The following is an 18,904-nucleotide window of genomic DNA, read 5'->3' as shown; positions in this document are numbered from 1 at the left end:
CGCGTGCACGCACACACGTAAAATTAATTATAAGGGAATATGGTGAGGAGAAACAACACCTGAAGGTGTAGCTGAGACTAAGTCATGTTTGTGGTAAATAATTAGATGTACACAAAACAGTCTCACATGTGCAAACCTGCTAGTCTCTCAGACTCCTGGAAAAGGTAAGAAACATGGAAATAACAGTCAAAATGAAGGCAGAGGTTCGGTGATCTACATTCAGGCATGCACTTGGTCTTGTTTTTTTTTGTTTTCAATGAAAAATTATAATAAATAAAAACAATTATGTCCCCTGCCCACTTTCACAAACCTTTGAGTTTCCACTGAGCATCCAGGTACTGACAAAGCAGCCACTATGACAGCCTTAGCAAACCCAGCACCGCTTGGCATACAAACATATAAAATGTACATATACAATGTATATATGTAATTTTTTTCTATCCACATTTCAAATATATTTGTAACTGTATATGCTTTGAATGCAAAAGATTCGATGAGGAATATATGAGGATTATATGCAGCTGTCCAAAGTTTGGCGACCAAACCCCAAATCCATTTTTCGAAAGAAGCTCCATCTCATACAGAGAAAGTCGCTCTCTCCTCATACACAGATTATTGTCTTCATTGAGAGAAGTCCATGTTCCACACTGGGAAACACACGGGGTTCCTTCTGACCACAAACAAATCTGCATTTTCTTCCTCCTCTGTTTTAACCTGACAGATTTACATCAGGATTTTCATTATTTTTGTCAAGCAAATGCTAACCAGATTCTAATACATGCATCTCTGAATGGTGTTTTTCATTTGTTTACTTGCTGAAAGATCATCTCTCGCGAGTTCATTTGGTAACTGTAAAAAAGGGAAAGAGAAGAAGTATGTTACACACTTATGATTGCAGCAAAAGTAAATGTAACACACACACAGATGTTGGCAAAGTTGAAAACAGGAAACACATCTGAAGCATGTCATTCTTTCTGTCTGTAAACAAGATCGCTTGAAAAATTTTGGATTCTGATTTCGATAAAACTTTGAGTGTAGAGGGGCCTTATCTTCAAGGTCAACTTAATGATTTATTGGTTGAAAATTGACAAAAAGCCTTATAAGAATTTAAAAGTTTTAGCGTTTGACCTCTGACCTCTCCTTCAAGATTGATATAAAAGTCAAAATGACAATAATGTAATCAATGTAAACATCTGTCATGCTACTCTTATCTCATTTTTACTGCACTACAAACTTCTTAACGTATGTTTAAAAAGAAGAAAGTAAACAAAATGAGTTACCAGGAACATTCTGCCGAGAGAGTGAGCTGCCTTGGCAGATGTTTCTTGGACTACCCTTCTGAGTAGATAGTTCCTCCTACAGCTACACTTTAAACCTCAATCTAAATCTCGGTGCAGCACACTGGACACCATCATGATAACATCACTGTCCTCAAAAATTTGTCCTGCTTGATTCAATGAATGTACCTGAAACTGAGACGTAGACTGTGATCATGACCACGCCCAAGACAATGGAGACGATACTGAGCAGACGAGCCAGTTTACCCAGCCTCTTGGCCCCGTCTATGTCCCCCGCCTGGAGACTGTTTCTGGACTGAGGACACACAAAAGCAGCAAGACTATTAAACAAATTTAATATATTAGGTAGTAGACCAAACATTTTTAGGAAGATCTGTCGAACCAGCCAAACCAAGGATACACTTAGGGTGGAGATTTTCATCTACATATTTATGAGTTCTTGGATAAAGCTAGAGATGCAAACAGTGATGTAGCAGGAACCCTATAAAGTATTATTTGTAATTAATCCAGTTCTTCCTCTAATTTCTTTATTTTTCCAGTTTGTGTAGGAAAAACTAATAAGACCAAACAGCACTAAGACTTTGTGACTGCCCCAAAACCTGAGTTATTGCACCTGCACCTGAAGAACTCCAAATTGTTTGATTATTATCAATTTTGAACACCCTGAAACTACTGAACTAATCATCCTGGATCAGTCAGGCTCATCGATGGATTTTGCTGATCTGGTGTAATGTGATTTAACATTTAAAAAAAGAAATAGGTGATTAAAAAAAACCTTTATTAACTCACGAACATACACAAGTCTTCACACACATTGAGTGTAAGGTGTGAAATTCAAGATACATATAAACCATTGCTCACTGAGCTTATGTACTAAAGTGCAATGCTTTTCCCATTTATGGGTGAAACAAATGTGAAAAGTTCTTGAAAAATGTCCAGATTAGTACATATTTTACACTGAAAACATAAAACACCCGTATGTTCTCCAGAGCTGGTTTTTCTTTCGGCATATACACTGAAGCGCTGAGGTGTACCAATAATTATTCACACTCTAACCTGTGGCTCTTTGAAAAGTCTAACCCTCAAAAGTTTTCATGGGGACAATGTAGTTAGGCAGCATCAGATGGTAGTCTGTAGAATGACTTTGGACACCAAGAACAAGTAGAAGTGAGTTGAGACAAGCTCTGGGTGGTGGGGAAAAGTTACTGGTGTTTGGGGTATCTTCTGGGCAGACGACACAGGACAAAGAGACTTGGTGGTGGAAAGAGGAAGTGCAAGAAAACACTCAAAGGTTAGTGAAGAAACAGTGGGATAGTCAGGAAGATGAATGAAGTGCACAGAGTACTGGAGGCTAATAATATAAAAAAGAGAGGTGGCAAAGCCAAAGGAAAGCAGGCAGGGGTCTCTGTGGACTCTGTGGAGCCTGGACAGGTGGAGGTATGCTCTGGAGAGAAAAGGAATGAAAGTCAGTAGTAGCAAACAGAATACGTGTGTGTGAATGAGAGAGTGGCAGGTGGAAAGATGAAAATGTAAAGAGTATCAAAGTCAAAGGGAAAGTTTACAAGATGGTAGTGAGACCTGCTGTGGCACTGACAAAGAGACCATGATGGACAGGGTTAGAAATGATTATGTCAGAGTGACATCTCACAGTGCTTTGGAAACAATGTTAGAGGCAAAGCTGTGATGGTTTTGACATGTGCAGAGAAGGGATCGTGGCTTTACTGGACAAATGATGAAGTTCCTGGCCGGAGGAAAATACTGAAGCAGCTCTTCAAGAGTTACACTTTAAAATATTTATCATATAGTTAATCAATACTTATTTTAAAAAGAAATTGATAAACATGCAGCACAGTAATGTTGACTTGTGAAATGCAGAGAGTAATTTATTTCAACTGTAAACGGGCAAATCTCATGCCGGCAGATTGGGACTGATGGAAGAATGTGACTTGCAGAGCCAATTGGATGGAGTCGGTGAGTGCAGCAGTATGAAGGGGTTGTATATCATTTTAATGCTGAACGTATATTGCTTTGCTTGTACACTGCAGATACGGAGACAGAGTGATTCATGCGTATGTGTGAAAGGTGTGATGGATGGGAATTCTCAGCCTTCTGCATTGCTTTTATGTGAGTCACCCCAAAGATCAAATCTCCCGTTACTGATGTCTCAGGCTTTTCATTGGATTGGCAGGGTTTTTTAACAGTGTATGTTTTTATTTTGTGAAAGGGAATCCACACAAAGGAACACTGCTCTTCACGGTATTGCAGCATGTACATGCACACATCAGATAAAAAATCTTATGTTGCTGTTTTTCATTTATTTAGTCATAAAACAAAATTTCATCATGTGTGTGTTTTGCCTATAGTTTACATATATCACTCCAAGTATTTGCTCTATAACTTAACAAGTTTCACTTGAGTACTAGAGCAACTAAACAACCTGATCAACCTGAATGGAGATGGCGTTTAAATACTTCAGCAGGTGTCCAGGATGAGTCTTTTCAAAGCAGAGGTGATAAAACAGAAATTGGAACTCTCACCAAAACTTATCTGGTATTAGAAGAAAGAAAGTGCTGCCCTACTGTCCTAAGACTAAAATACATATAAGCTCCACACAGGTTGGAGTTACAGATATAAAAATATGAAAAGTTAAAAAACAAAAACAAAACAAAGAAATTCATCAGTTTGACAGTTTAACTACACTATCGTATTCCTCAAAAGATTTTTCCCCATTTTACATATGAAAGTTCAAATGCTTTAAATATAAACGGCATTGTGTGTATGAAAGTGTTAATAAAACAAATATAATTAACACTGACTGAAATTAAAAGCATTTTCATCAGAATTAAAAGTAAGAGGTGATTTGCAGGTAGAAGAAGGATCATGACTCAGTCCATGTGTGACTGCAGCAATGAAACCTGCCTACACCTGAGTTTAGCAGCGATTGAGAACTTCATGCTTCATAAGAGAATTTCAGGAAGTAATCCACTATTCTTAATTTCACATTACCCTCACAATTTAGTTTGAAATCATGCTATGGTGTCTCTGTTTTCTTGCTTCATTCAGTCACTGAATACTGAAGAAATAGAGTGTTGGGGGTTAGGTGGGAACTGCCTCAAATTCAGATTGAATTACAGAGTAGTTCCCCTGATTACTAACTTGTTACTCCATCGTCTCACTCCCGTGAGATGCTCTGCCTCCAGGCTGTCTGGTAGTAAGATACTACTGTGCACTAGTACACGTGGGTTTGGGACAGTGCAACCTTAGGATAGAGTGGAAAACTACTTTTAAATATGGCATTCATCTCTTCTTTTAATAATGCCTGATGTTTGGGAAATAATAACAACAACCGAGCTCATGATATACTTTCAAAGCAGAATGTCTTCACATTCTTGCATGATAAAGGATTTCAGCTGCCCAGTGCATAATGAACTCAATATTAAGAAGATGAGGAAGTGGTACTAGGCATGGGTGAAATATGAATGTTTTGGATTATTAAAGATGCAGGAAAAAAAGGAGAAATAAATTAAATACACAGCGCTTAACAAATTTATTAGGCCAAAACAGCTGCTCTAAGTTAACAGCTCTGGTAATTATGAAAATTATGTTTTTCTTAGTTGTAGATGCAAAGATGAAATGCACTGATGGTAGTTTTTTGAGATCTTTCTGAGAAAAGCTCACGTCTGCTTTTAAGGAGGACCTTGGGACCATGTGATGAAAAATGTACATTTGTCAGAATTTTACATTGACAAATATTCTTCTTACCCCTTCAAACTTGAACCGTTAAATAATTGCCAATAAATGGAGAATTTATTAAATCTCCTGACATTTATAAAAAGATGAAATTTGCAATAATTTGCAAAAAACAAAGTTTAGCAAATATGATAGCTACACCTGGCAAAGAATTACTTCTTAAAAGTGTATTATCCAATATATTTGTATTTTTTAGGGAAAAAAAAAATCACACTGAAATGTTGAAGTCTCAAAAACTGTATGTATCAAATATAATACACTAGTCTGTTATGGGGTTAAATTACTGACTGATTTGCTCACACAGTTTATCGCAGCTTCACAAACGCCTCCCAATTTTTAATTCTAAAAGGCTCAAACTCAACTTTTGACAGATGCTGCATCGCAATTAAAACAAAGATATTTCAATATAATGCAATTGCTTTAAAACAGTCACCTAATATAATGTACTCCTATATCCTGCATGGTAAGAAACGTAATCACAAAAACTATTTAACTGGACGATTATTTCTAGGATTTATTTAAATTTGATCTAAATCTAAATATCTACTACATGCAATGTCTCATCCCACAATCCAGGCTCATGACAGTAAAACAAAAACATTACTTTTTTTTTTTTTTTTAACTCTCACTCACTCACTCTTTCACAGGGACACACTCCATCTTCTTGCTCTGAGGACTGCAATGTGAAGCTATGGTGCAAAGTCCCGCTGGAGCCTGTATTGATCTTTTCTCATAGAGAAAAGCAGCATCAGCACCTTAAATCAATGGAAGTCCCTTTCAGAAAACACAGCCTATTTGGCCAGCTTGGAGAGAAACCATCAATGGAGAATGGAGGTGATTTAAAAAGATGATATTTTACTTGCATAATGATAATAAGAAAGTAAAAAGAAACAAAGGAAGGCAATGTCAGCACTCTCATTTGGACCTAGTCTTGTTGGATGTTACCTTTGAGACCTGCGAGAGGTTTTCATTTGTGTTTGTGAATATCTGTGTGTAGTGAAAGGGAGGCACCCTTTGCTTCACTGAATCACGCCTGTATTGATTCACAGCACGACTACGGGTCATATTTGTTTTCAGAATGGGAAATTCTACCCTAATTGTAGTGTTCATTGTGCTACCTTTGTACACACACACACGCACACTCGTTCTCTCTAATGTGTTCAAATGTTCAGCAGACAAGTGTGGGTGGTAGTAAGTCAGTAAGTGCTTCTTTTCTCACTTGCCATTAATAATGGAGAACCAACAGCAGCCATGGTGGAACGCAGAAGTGTACAGTGAGAGGATGTTTTCTTCTATGAGCAAATCTGTCGTTTTCCAGGTTTATACATTATGTCTTTCAAAACTTTTAGATTATAATCCCCAAATGAATTTGTACGAGGCTTTTGCAGGGTTTTTTGTTTTGGTATGTTAAGTTAAATCACATTGGTCCGGTGAGGGATAAAGAACATCGCAGTCTCTCGGAAGCGGCTAGCAAGGCTTTTAGACTTTTTACAGAAAATGCCCATTAAAATTTCAAACCACCCATGCGACCAAATGATCAAACCTTCCAGAGCTATGATGGCACAATACCTATTCTAGCTATAAAATGCATTGTAGCTGATGGTTACATACGATTTTACTTGTGTTTATATATTTGCTTGTGAATTCAAACAAACTAACAGAGTGCTAATGCTTTTAAAGACTAGACCATCATAGTATAAACCTTTATCCATTGGCAGATCATTTATAAGTGAACCACTGCCAGGCATATTTAAATAACTCAGAGTCAGGTTTCATCGTTTAGTTCATAGCACAGTGCACTATCATCGGGATAATGTATGCTATTATTAGCAATCTGTTTGTTAAACCAAACACAGTTTATCGATATACAATTCAACTACAAAAACAAAACAGAAATGGGCTATTTGTACTAAAAAAGGGCAAACACTAAGAAACGCTTTCACCACAGGTGAGATTTCTAAAGCAAAGAGTTGTCTAGTTACACCGCTGTCATTATCTAATGTGATGCAAATCACACAATGAAAAGTAAGTTTAGCATCTGTTACTTAGCAATTGGAATGCACAGCTTAAGCTGGTGCAAATGCCATTATTACAACTTTTTTTTTGCAGGTAGTTAATCACAAATTAATGTGCTGAAGCGATTTCTGTTGCATTTGTCCAGATTTTGCTAATAAAATGAAGAATAGGTTTTACTGAAACATTTGTAAGCTCACATGCAAATACGATATATAAGGACAATATGAAGGTCCATTGAAAATATTTGGGTGTTGGCTGCCTTTTATTCCATTGTCTGTCGAGATGATCCCACACTGCTTCAGTAGTGTTGCAGTTGGAACTCTAGGGGAAGGTTAGTCCATGACTGATAGAGTTCCAATGTGTGTTTTTCTATCCAGGTATGATTTTACTGCACTGGAAGTGTTTGCGACCATTGTCATGCTGAAAATTGAAGCTATCACCAATCAGATGATTTGCAGATGGTATTGCATTAGGTATTAACATCTGATGGCACTTCTCTGTGTTTACAATTGTATCAATTAAGCACCTTGAGGCAACAGTTGTTGTCATTTATATAAATAAAAATAAATGTAATCAATTTTGTCAAGATTTCCAACACCACTGGCTGATAGGCAGCTCCAAACCATGACAGAACCTCCACCATGTTTTACAGATGGCTGTAGACACTCACTGTCGTATCTCTCTCCTGACCTCTTCTGCACATCCTGATTTCACATTTGGATTCACCACTCCACTCCACTGTTGCCACTGATTTTTCAGTACAGTTTTTGTACAATTTGGCATACCTCAGCCCTTTGTCCCAGTATCCCTTCATCAACAATGCCTTCTTGCCAGAAGAAGACAGTCCCTTCCACTGAGACCATCTCGTGAGTCTTCAGTGAACATCTGGGCCTTCAGATCAACTGGAGGGCCAGATGCATCTCTCAGGTCCTGTCAGGCTGGATCTTTTCCCCTATTAAGGACATGGCATTCAGATAACTTTATCTTCTGAAGATTCTTATTCTTTTGTTCTCCACTTCAAAATACAATTTATGTGTGTTGTCGCAGGCTGCTAGTAACAAAGTGCCTGAAGATACAGTTCTTTGCGTAGAGACAACACTGATTCATCCCCTAACTTATCATGTCTTTTTATGTTTGAATGAGTCATAGGTCAGTGTTAAGTGGCCTAACAAAAACATTGCTCTCAATATAGTGAGGTAGAAGCACTGGAATGAAAATGAATGGAAAAACAGCTAAAGAAACTTCTGGACCTTCTGGAAGGCTGGAGAACTATCATACGAGAAAGTCTTGTTCTTTGGAGGCAAAATAGAAAGAAAAGAGGGGTGGCTCAAGATTTCTGTACAATATTGTAAATAAAATGTCCCAATATTATAATTAAAACAAGTGAAGATGCATTCATTTTTAATATTAAATCATCGAGTAGTGGGATTTGAAGATTTTAAAAGCTCCTATATTATCAAATAAGCCACTCATATAGCTAGTGGCCCTTATGCTGGTAAGTGCTCTGTACTATACTTGTACTCAAAACATGACTTTCTATGCATTCAGTTGTATTATTCAGTGGATGATCACATTGTAGCATTCATTGATTTAAAATGATAAATGAGTTGTAGCACACGGCTTTTCTTTTTTCTCTGTAACACTCTGATGAGCTCACATTGGGTAAGAACAGTGTTAAATGCTCTCTGATGGTGACTGCAGCACTTGACTGCTAATAAGATCTCATTTACCTACACACACACACACACACACACACACACACACACACATACACACACAAACAAAGCCATCCCGCCAGTGCAGCATTGTGAGACCATATTTTACAGGCAAATCTGCAGCACATGCAGTAATGCTCCTGCAGTTTGGGCATTCCCATTACTGGGATAGGCTAGTGCGCACTGTAAAAACCTATTACCCCAACCTCTCCAGTAACCATAATTGACTGCGTATCTTCAACGTTTGCCAGCCGCAAGTCCTTCCCACCAAGCATCTGTCAGAGATCTTTGGCGGCAGCCAGCTGGAAGTTGGCTTTTATGTGCTCCTACTGCTGAAAGTAGTGGGAGATGATGATGGATGTAACTGTTCCTGCTGTTAGCAATGCACCATCTACAGTGTGGAAAGATGCTGACGCTTTTACAAGGGTAAATGGGACCAACACAGATGGATACTTTTACCTGTTTAAGCGATTAAAAGATGGATATACATCTTACTTAATGTTTGCACTGTCTACATACACAAAAATGTGTATTTTCTTAAATTCTGTGATATAGTTTATGTTTTGCATAATAGCAGAATCTACTGAAGTCTGCATTTACAGTTAGACACAGACAATTACACGAGTTTTGATTGTATTTAAAGCTGGAGCTGGAGACAGGTGTGTGATCTAAAAACAAAACACCTGGATATATTTGTATCCACTCCTATATTTGCGTTTCTTTCCAGCTCTGTTTGAGGTTTGAAAGATTCCTGGGGTAAATATTTGGGTCTGTTGCAGCTCAGTTTTGTGTCGAACAGGCTGGAATACTGTGGATTTGTCAAAGCTTTGTTGCTTGAATCTGCTGCTAAAAACAGCTGTATTTCTGAAGAACTAAAGCAATGAGCTGAAACAGGCTTAAATGCCACTTAGAGCTACGGGACAGTGCCACAGATACTGCTGCTTATCACTCTGATCACATTACACAGCCATTTTTGAGCCATTGCTTAGCTACAAATGTTGATTGCGTACTATACTTATAAAACAAAAGCTATATGGTTTACATCAGGTTTTAATTGAATACACAGCACACAGCACAGTTAATGTTACATAATAGCACGACTGTTAAGCACAAACCCTCTTGGCATGAAATGAAGTCTGAATCCAGATCACTGGAAGCTAAAGGCTCATCAATAATGCAAGTGACCACCAACTGTGGCATTTCATATCAGGCTACCCCTTAAGATGGTCTTTTTTGATCTTTCTGTCTTTCTGTGAATGAATTTCTAAAGTCTGTTCAGCTTCCTCTGACACCTCCCCATTGATACCATTTTAAAAGTTGCTCTTTTTTTTTTATCTGACTTTCCAGCAATATCCATTTCACAGTGGATGATGAGTAGCGAATACTGGCACTTAGCACTAATCTGGCACTCCAAAGCTGTATCGTGTGGTATCAACCACATTACTTTTGATTCATCTGCTCACAAGTGAGCGTTGTACACCTCTGTTTTTCCTGTTCTGACTCACTCGCACTTATCTGACTGTGCTATCTGATTCAGCTTCTTCTAATCAAGTGATAGGAACTACTTTATGGCTATTTGCTGTCTCTCTCATGCCCATCTGCCCTTGTAGCGAATGATGTTTTGATCTTCTTTGGGAGGCCCATATCCCCTTTCCTTACCCCCCAGGAAAGAGAGAGGATGTTGATCGCTGCTACTGAGCTGGCTAACTGCTGCAATCTGCCCTCTGCAGAGAAACTAAATTGACTTCACTCGCCTTCTATTGAGTTAGTGGCCAGCTCCAGTTTCTTCCTCCTTCGCTTTTCTCTCTTCTGCCCTCTGTGAAAACCTCCCTCTGCCACACTTTCTCTCTCTCTCTCTCTCTCTCTCTCTCACACACACACACACACACACACACTCACTCACTCACTCACTCACTCACTCACTCACTCACTCACTCACTCACTCACTCTCTCTCTCAATGCCATTAGCCAGCAACCGACTTGTGAATGTCAGTGGGTTCGTGATGATGGCTCAGGGAAGTACAGGCTGTCTTGTGGATACCGTCTGATATTCCCCTTGGTGTGTAGTCCCCGCAAGAGTGATATTACAGAACTAATGGCTTACTGCATTTCCTCTGCTTTGTTTCTCTGTAGATCTGAGAATTGGCTACTGGACAGTGTCAGAAGTAAAGTGCGCTGAAAAACACAAATGGCTTGAAACTAAGGAGCCGTCAGCCACCAGGAGTTAAAATCGTGACACAGGGAAGTTATGACTGATGGCGCTAAAAGAGTTCTGCTAGAATGGTTCCAGATACTTACTGCAAAGGTCCGTCATAGGCTGTTTGTGTCTGTACTGCTCAAGAACAGCAGTTTGCCTTTCTCTACACTTACAGTGCAGAACACATTAGATATTATGGCTAACAACACACTTTGCTAAGCTCTATTGTGGCTGTTACAGAGCTTGAAGAGCCTATATACATACGATTTGTAGTTTACAAGCCTTTTTCTTATTTTAGATGTTTTATTGTAAATGTGGAAAAGAGTAAAAATATAGTAAATATAGCTGTGGTAATTTAGGCATGAATTTGATACAGTTTCAACATATTGGTAGAGAAGAATATATACATACATAAAATTTTTGACCTTCACACTATGTTCTGTTTATGAATTACTTTATTTCAAAAGTTGTGTGTGTATATCACATGGAGGCAAATTTACATACGTGATTTAAATATACCAAGCTTTTTGAAATGTGTGTAAACACTGGACTTCCTGCTGATTGCCAGACAAATTATGTGAATGATGCCATTTTTAAATAAACACAAGCATCTTTCTTTGCATTATGCATTATGCACTTTTATAAGCTCATATGTGCAGCACACACTGGTACTGATGTATCTTTGAGAGATATAGGCATAGTATTGTGTAAAAAAACAATACTAAAAAGCAGAGCCTCAAACAACAGCTCCACCATCTTCGCTCCAGACCTCACTGCAGAGGGAGACAGCAGGAAAGTGCATCCTCAGCATCACAGATCAGTTACATGTGCTGCGTTTTGGAATGCAGCCCATACAAAGGTCTATCTGCAAAAACACAACATTTTATTTACAATTCTGTAATGCCATATCTGACTGAAGTAGCTTTAGTGTCTTAGCTGCACCCTTAAATTTCCTGTGAAGGGATACATCAAGTATCAGCCCCTCTGAAGCAGACCATCTGGCAGCTGAGTGGAAGCAGCCAGCGTGAGATCATTTAAAGCCTCAGCAATAGTGAAAGATAATGAGGCACTGAGTGTTCTGTGTGTATAAGTCAGTTTTTCACATACATTTGCACTTCTGTTATTTATATATATATTCAAAAATTTAAAACCTTTAAGTGTAAAAGTGTCAGAAACTCTTTTAAATTGTCATCCAAGCTCTGCTAAATGGTCTTTCTGTCTAAAATTAATATGACCATTCACCCAAACGCAAATGTGGTTCTTAGTTAGGGATAATAGCCATACTTAAAAAAAAAGCTTCCTTCATATATCAAAAGGCTGTAAAGGTAAAGGGCATTCTCAAATATAAAGTGAGCCTTAACTGCAAGAAGCAGTGATGGAATCTCAAGAGCCCAGTCCTCTTTTGTTCCAAGATCTTAATTTACTTAGCCTAATAGCACTGTCCCATCATGTGCACCAGCAATAACATATTTAGGGGTTTTAACACTTTTGACGAGGCAACAAGATGCTCACCATGATGGAGTACACCAGTGCCACGATGCTGATGGGCCAAACGGGGCAAATGCAGGAGATGATGACCAGGATGAGGTAATCCCGGGGCTTCGGGGTCTCCTGGACTGCGTTGCCGGTGGAGGAGCGGCTCAGACTCGCCTTGGAAGGGGAGAGAGGGGCGGAGGCGGCCAGCTGCCCGGTGGAGCCCGATCTCACGGAGACGCTGTGGCCGTTCTCCTCGGCTTCCAGACCCTTGTCGCTGCCCACGTTGACCGTGAAGGAGGTGGACATGTTCATCTGGTTCCCTCCAGGCTCAGTGGTCACTGCAAGTAGTTTCTCAGTTTCCTGGAAGTCTGGCGGCGGAGCGCCTCCTCCGCCCTCACCCAAACTGGATCTCTGGAAGTTGGCATCCGTGTTGATCGCCATGTTCACCTCTCAGTTAGAAAGATATATTTATATATTTATAAATTTGTGAAAATAAATATCTGTTAAAAATGTCTTAAGATTGATTACAAAACAGTGAATGACGGCACTTTGACTAGTCAAATTTTCGTTTTTACAACAAATCTCTAAAGCTGAGATCAACTTTGATAACGAAGAAGCTGACACGCCGAGGTGCGGTGGACGGCTTCAAATTAGATTATCTGAAAGGCGGAGAGATTTGATGGAAAAACTTCCTAAAAGCAACGAATAAAATCAGATGAAAGCAGCCTGACTCCTGTAAACATCATTTTCCTCCTTCGATCACTTGTCTTGTGTTCACACCCGACACTTGAGTCATTTCAAAAGGAGCTCACAGCACAAACCGTCCCTCCTCTTTGACACATCCAGATCAGTGAGAGGAGCTTCTGTCACCCATGCAGATCTAGATCCAGTCCCACCACTTGAGCCTGTGTCTGTTTGTTCTTGCAGAAGTAGCTTCAAGGGTTTCCTTCTCCTTTCATAAAAAAGAAAGATCAAAGTCAGACGTGATTTTCGAAGCAGACCCCCCCAAAATCGGACACTTTCTCCTCCTCTGTCTCCAGGAACACAGCCACTGCACTCTACTTGGGACCAGTGTCATGTTAACGCATTTAAACAGGGCACTTCCGGCGACGATGCACAAATAAAACTCGAGCGTTCTCAACAAAAAGCCAGTAAGGGAAAATAAACGAGTTCATCCTAACTGGTTGTACTGGCATCATGTAGGTTATTTATTTATTTTACTACGTCAGTAACAGACAAAAAAAACCCTTTTTTGTCTTTTGTTTTTTTGCACACACAGTACTGTGCAAAAGTCTTGAGCCACCCCTAAGACTTTCATTAGCCCACGTATCTGTGGAAAAATAGAAAACAGGTGCAGCAATTTACTGAAACCTGAAAACATAAATGAAAGAACAGTAGATAAGGAAAAAATATAGTTTACACAACCTAATGAAAATGAAAGTCAATATTTGGCATGATCACCTTCATCCTTCAACACAGCCTGAACTCTTTCTGGAAGCTTTCTTATAATATCTTTAAGTAGTCTTCAGGAACAGTTCTCCAGGCTTCTCGAAGGTCATTCAGAGCTCTCCTTTGAATCCTGGATGGCTTTTGTTCTTTTCTAGGTGGAGGCAAAAATTCATGATTGATAGTGTGTGTGTGTTATTAGGTCCAGGTATGCTTTGAATGCACTGGTAGAACAACTACAGGCCGATCTCAAATCTCCCATTTTTAAGTAAGATCATTGAAAAAGCAGTTTCTCAACAGCTCAATTACTTCTTAACACAGAATAACTGCTATGATGCCTTCCAGTCAGGTTTTAGACAGAACCACAGCACTGAAACCGCTCTGACAAAAGTGTTTAATGACATATGTCTGAATACAGACAGTGGAAAAATGTCAGTCCTAGTTTTACTGGATCTCAGTGCAGCATTTGATACAGTTGACCACAACATATTACTCAAACGACTGGAGAACTGGGCAGGTCTTTCAGGAACTGTACTAAACTGGTTCAAAACATACTTAGAAAACAGGAAATACTTTGTATCAATAGGTAACTTCACATCTGAGCAGACAAGTATCACATGTGGAGTTCCCCAAGGTTCCATCTTGGGACCCCCTCTGTTTAACATTTACATGCTCCCACTGGCACAGATTATAAAGAACAACAAAATAAACTACCACAGCTATGCAGATGACACACAAATATATATCACAATGTCACCAGGAGACCGAGGCCCTGTACAGGCTCTTGGTAAATGCATTGAGGAAATCAATGACTGGTTGTGCCACAATTTTCTCCAACTAAACAAAAACAAAACTGAAGTAATAGTCTTTGGCGCCAAAGAAAAACGATTACAGGTCACCAGAGAACTTCAATCTATACATCTAAAAACCACAAACCAGGCGAGAAATCTGGGTGTAGTGATGGATGCAGACCTAAACTTAGAAAAACACATTAAGACAATAACAAAGTCAGCTTACTATCACCTCAAGAATATATCAAGGATAAAAGATCTGATGTCTCAACAGGACCTGGAAAAACTAGTCCATGCATTCATCTTTAGTAGGCTTGATTACTGTAACAGCATCTTTACAGGTCTACCTAAAAAATCAGTCAGACAACTACAGCTCATTCAGAACTCTGCTGCTCGAGTCCTCACTAAGACCAAAAAAGTGGACCACATCAGTCCAGCTCTGAGGTCCTTACACTGGCTACCTGTCCGTCAGAGGATAGACTTTAAAGTTCTGATGCTGGTCTATAAAGCTCTGAATGGTTTAGGACCAAAATACATCAGTGACCTCCTGACCCAGTATGAACCTTCCAGATCCCTCAGGTCATCTGGATCCGGTCTTTTATCAGTTCCCAGAGTCAGAACCAGACACGGAGAAGCTGCATTCAGCTTTTATGCTCCTTATATCTGGAACAAACTCCCAGAAAGCCTCAGATCAGCTGAAACACTCAGTTTATTTAAATCCAGGTTGAAGACGCACCTGTTCTCAGCTGCATTTGAATAAAGCACCAAATCCACACTTTTAAGCTTAAATTTCAAAACTTACACTAACTACTGATCTTATCTATTTCTAATTTTATCTGTTTTGGTTTTATATACTGTTTTGTTTGTTTGTTAAGCTTAAATTTCAAAACTTACATTAACTACTGATTTTATCTACTGTTCTGATTTTATCTGTTTTGATTTTATATACTGTTTTGTTTGTTTGTTTGTTTGTTTGTTTGTTTGTTAAGTGGGTTTAGAGCTCTGGGTAGCTCCCCAGCTGGGTCTAGACTGGGTCTAGAGAGTATTTTAAATTCAGGGAATTTAAAATAGAAAGTAGCTCGTCCACAGAAGGACTGGTAGCTCCCCTTACGATAAGGGTTCAGATCGCGCGAACAGGTGTGAAATGTGTGTGTTTAGTTAGTTTGTTTGTTTGCTTGTTTTAATTAATTTTAAATCATGCTTTTTATTTGTTTTTGTTTCTAATGTCTCTGTAAAGCACTTTGAATCACCTTGTTGTTGAATTGTGCTATACAAATAAATTTGCCTTGCCTTGCCTTGCCTAGTGTGTTTGTGATCACTGCCATGCTGAGAAATAAAGCTGTCATCAATCACATGCTTAGATAGCATTGCATGTTGAATCAAAAGTCTGAGAATACCAATTCTGACAAGATCACCAACACCACTGGTCAATGGCTGTTCACGTTCACTGTTGTACCTCTCTCATTAAAGAGAGGCCCCGAAGGGCCAGATGCATCTCTCAGGTCCTGTGTTGGATGTTTGCTGGATTTTTTCCTACTTCTTAACAGTTTGTGTGTTTTTGTGAGCACTTGCTAGTAACACATTGCCTAAAGATAATATTTGAAATGGATTCTTTGATAAGTTGTCTGGTAAGTGTCAACACTGATTCATTGGTTGAGTTCGAATGACTCATCATTAAGTGACTTAACAAACAAGCAAGACCATTTCAAAAAAAGTCTGGCTAAAGACTTTTGCACAGATCTGTGTAACTCATGATAAATTATAATGGGCCATACTAATGTCCTTTGGCACAACCCCAAACTCATGAACACATGCCTTTACCAAGTTACTGCAACATAAGTATAAAAAATAAGAGACAACAACTTTTTTGGATACGTTAGCTACACAGTACGAAGCAGCCTACGTTCTAAAATAAAGTAAAATAAATACAAAAATCTCAGAAATCATGCTTTCATGTACTTCTCCTATAATGTGACATTCTCAGCGTTTTATTTTGCCTACATGATCGCTGTACTTCCGCCGTGTAACTAGCTCTCTGTGGCTAACTTGGCGCATTGCACTGTTGAAAGCGGGCGAAGCAGGGCTGTCGAGCCCCCTCCCTTCTACCTCCTTCCACTCCTCCTCCTCCCTTCCCTGCCCCGCTCCCAACATCAGCACCAGCGCTTTATGGACGAGAGCCAATGGCGAGTTGTGCTGCTATGCAGAATTTGCTGTTGTGGCATGTTTGGGCAGCAGTTCAGTGACACAATTCACCATAAATCAAATCTTTATAAATCAAAGTTTGCGAACAGATTTAGATACATATATTATTTATTTATTTGGAAAATACGTTGTTAGATGTGTGAAGAGGATCCTCTTGAGATAGACAGCATCCGGTTTCTAATGGGCTCTCTATTAAACCACCATGTTATTCTACTTGTTTACTTGCGTTAAACCAGGCAAACCTCCCGAAAAACAAATGCATAAAGGGGGTGATAATGGCCTGTGTTGAATGTCATGTGTGTGTGTGTGTGTGTGTGTGTGTGTGTGTGTGTGTGTGTGTGTGTGTTTCTTAATACATTTCTATTGATTTTCATCATCATTTGATGGTGCATTAGCATTCAGCGGTGACCTGTTATAGGGATGCTGGGTGGAAAGCACTGATAAACGGGGATTCCCTGAATTAAACCCAGCTCTCAGTATGATGTCATGCTATTGAGCTAGTATATTATCTCAGTGTACACGCAGAGGCACGTCTGCTTTCAGTGTATTTTCTTCTTAAAGCATTTACTTAAAATCAGTTGTGTCGTTCACGAGTGTTTCTCTCCTATTCAGTTTATGTTCAGCTTACAGCACATTTGTAAATATATGAAGGGACTAAGGAGTAGTTTTCAGTGCCCACACTCCTGTGACAGATGTGAATGCTGCTGAGACAGAGTAATTTTCCCATCAGGGATCAGGTTGCTGCAGAGGTATAGCTACAGTTAGAGCTCCATCTTGTGGACGTTCAGCGTTTCTGCAAGACTAAGAAAGTAATTTCTCAGTTTTTGACAGGACGACTTGATAATATTTAAAATTTTCCACAACATTCACACAACTCAGGTCATTGCCTCTTAGTTAAATTACTGGCACATTTAGTATTTAGTATTTATTTAGTATTTATTTATTTATTGTCATTGTCAAGAACAATGAAATTGCGTTTGGGGCTTCCATACAACCCCAAAAAAAAAAGAAGAAAATAATAAATACCCCTTAAAACCCAAGTGTACATATTTAACCCAGTGTGACTCCAATGCAATAAGACAATCCTTAGCAATAATGTTCGTAGAAATTCAGACAAAGACCTGAGAAACATGACAAAATACAACAATGCAACCCATTCAATATTATTGTACTGTGAGATATGATATCAGATATGATAGTTATCTATTTAAGAAAGAGGGGGGGGGGGGCAGGAGGGGGAAGAGAATAAAGATATGATGCACCAATGCAGACCAGTTCATTGCTATTAAGAAGTTGGATATGGTTATTGTCCGTGAGAGGGGGGCAGAGAGTTCAGGAGCCTCACAGCCTGTGGATACAGGCTGTTGGCCAGTCTGGATGTTCTGGCCTGTATAGACCTGTACCTTCTCCCTGAGGGCAGCAGATGGAAAAGGTGGCGCGCAGGGTGATGTTGGTCCCGCAGGATACTGTGCACCCTCCTCAGACAGCGAGTGGGGAAGATATTACTGATCTCTGGCAGACTTGTTCCAATAATTCTGCCAGCTTCTTTCACCACCCGCTGGAGTGCTTGCTGATCGGCCTTGGTGCAGCTGGGGAACCACACTAGAAATCCATACGTCAGAACGCTGCTGATGGCACAGTTGTAGAAGTTCAACATCAGAGATCTGGGAATGTGTGCGCTCCGCAGTCTCCTCAGGTAGTAGAGGCGCTGTTGGGCCTTCCGTACAACTGAGGTGATATGGTTGCCCCAGGACAGGTCCTCGGTCACAGTTACCCCCAAGAATTTAAAACTGCTCACCCTCTCCACCGCCTCACTGCCAATGAAGAGAGGCAGATGGTTGTTATGACCCCTCTTCCGGAAATCTACAATGATCTCCTTGGTCTTTTTGGTGTTTAAGACCAAGTTATTGTCGTGGCACCATGACTCTAGTTGTTGCACCTCTGTCCTATAGTTTGTCTCATCATTGTTGGATATAAGTCCGAGCACTGTAGTGTCATCTGCAAACTTAACAA

The 18,904-nt window shown here is 39.5% G+C and overlaps 1 protein-coding gene across 1 annotated transcript; it reads right to left on the bottom strand.

The window, feature by feature from the left end:
• Positions 1 to 838: 838 nt before the first annotated feature.
• trarg1a (trafficking regulator of GLUT4 (SLC2A4) 1a) lies at positions 839 to 12,893 on the bottom strand. The gene is made up of 3 exons (XM_085370118.1): positions 12,489 to 12,893; positions 1,467 to 1,593; positions 839 to 849 (listed from the first exon to the last, which is right to left on the bottom strand). The coding sequence occupies exons 1-3, from the start codon at positions 12,891 to 12,893 to the stop codon at positions 839 to 841; spliced, it is 543 nt and encodes a 180-aa protein (XP_085226244.1).
• Between the last annotated feature and the right edge of the window lie 6,011 nt (positions 12,894 to 18,904).

This window comes from Diplotaxodon limnothrissa, linkage group LG14 (genome assembly GCF_057381915.1).
Source record: "Diplotaxodon limnothrissa isolate DT_005_m linkage group LG14, D_limnothrissa_male_GT1.1, whole genome shotgun sequence".
Lineage (NCBI taxonomy): Eukaryota > Metazoa > Chordata > Actinopteri > Cichliformes > Cichlidae > Diplotaxodon > Diplotaxodon limnothrissa.
The sequence above is the reverse complement of the archived record's forward strand: the minus strand, read 5'-3'. Positions and strand labels throughout refer to the sequence as shown.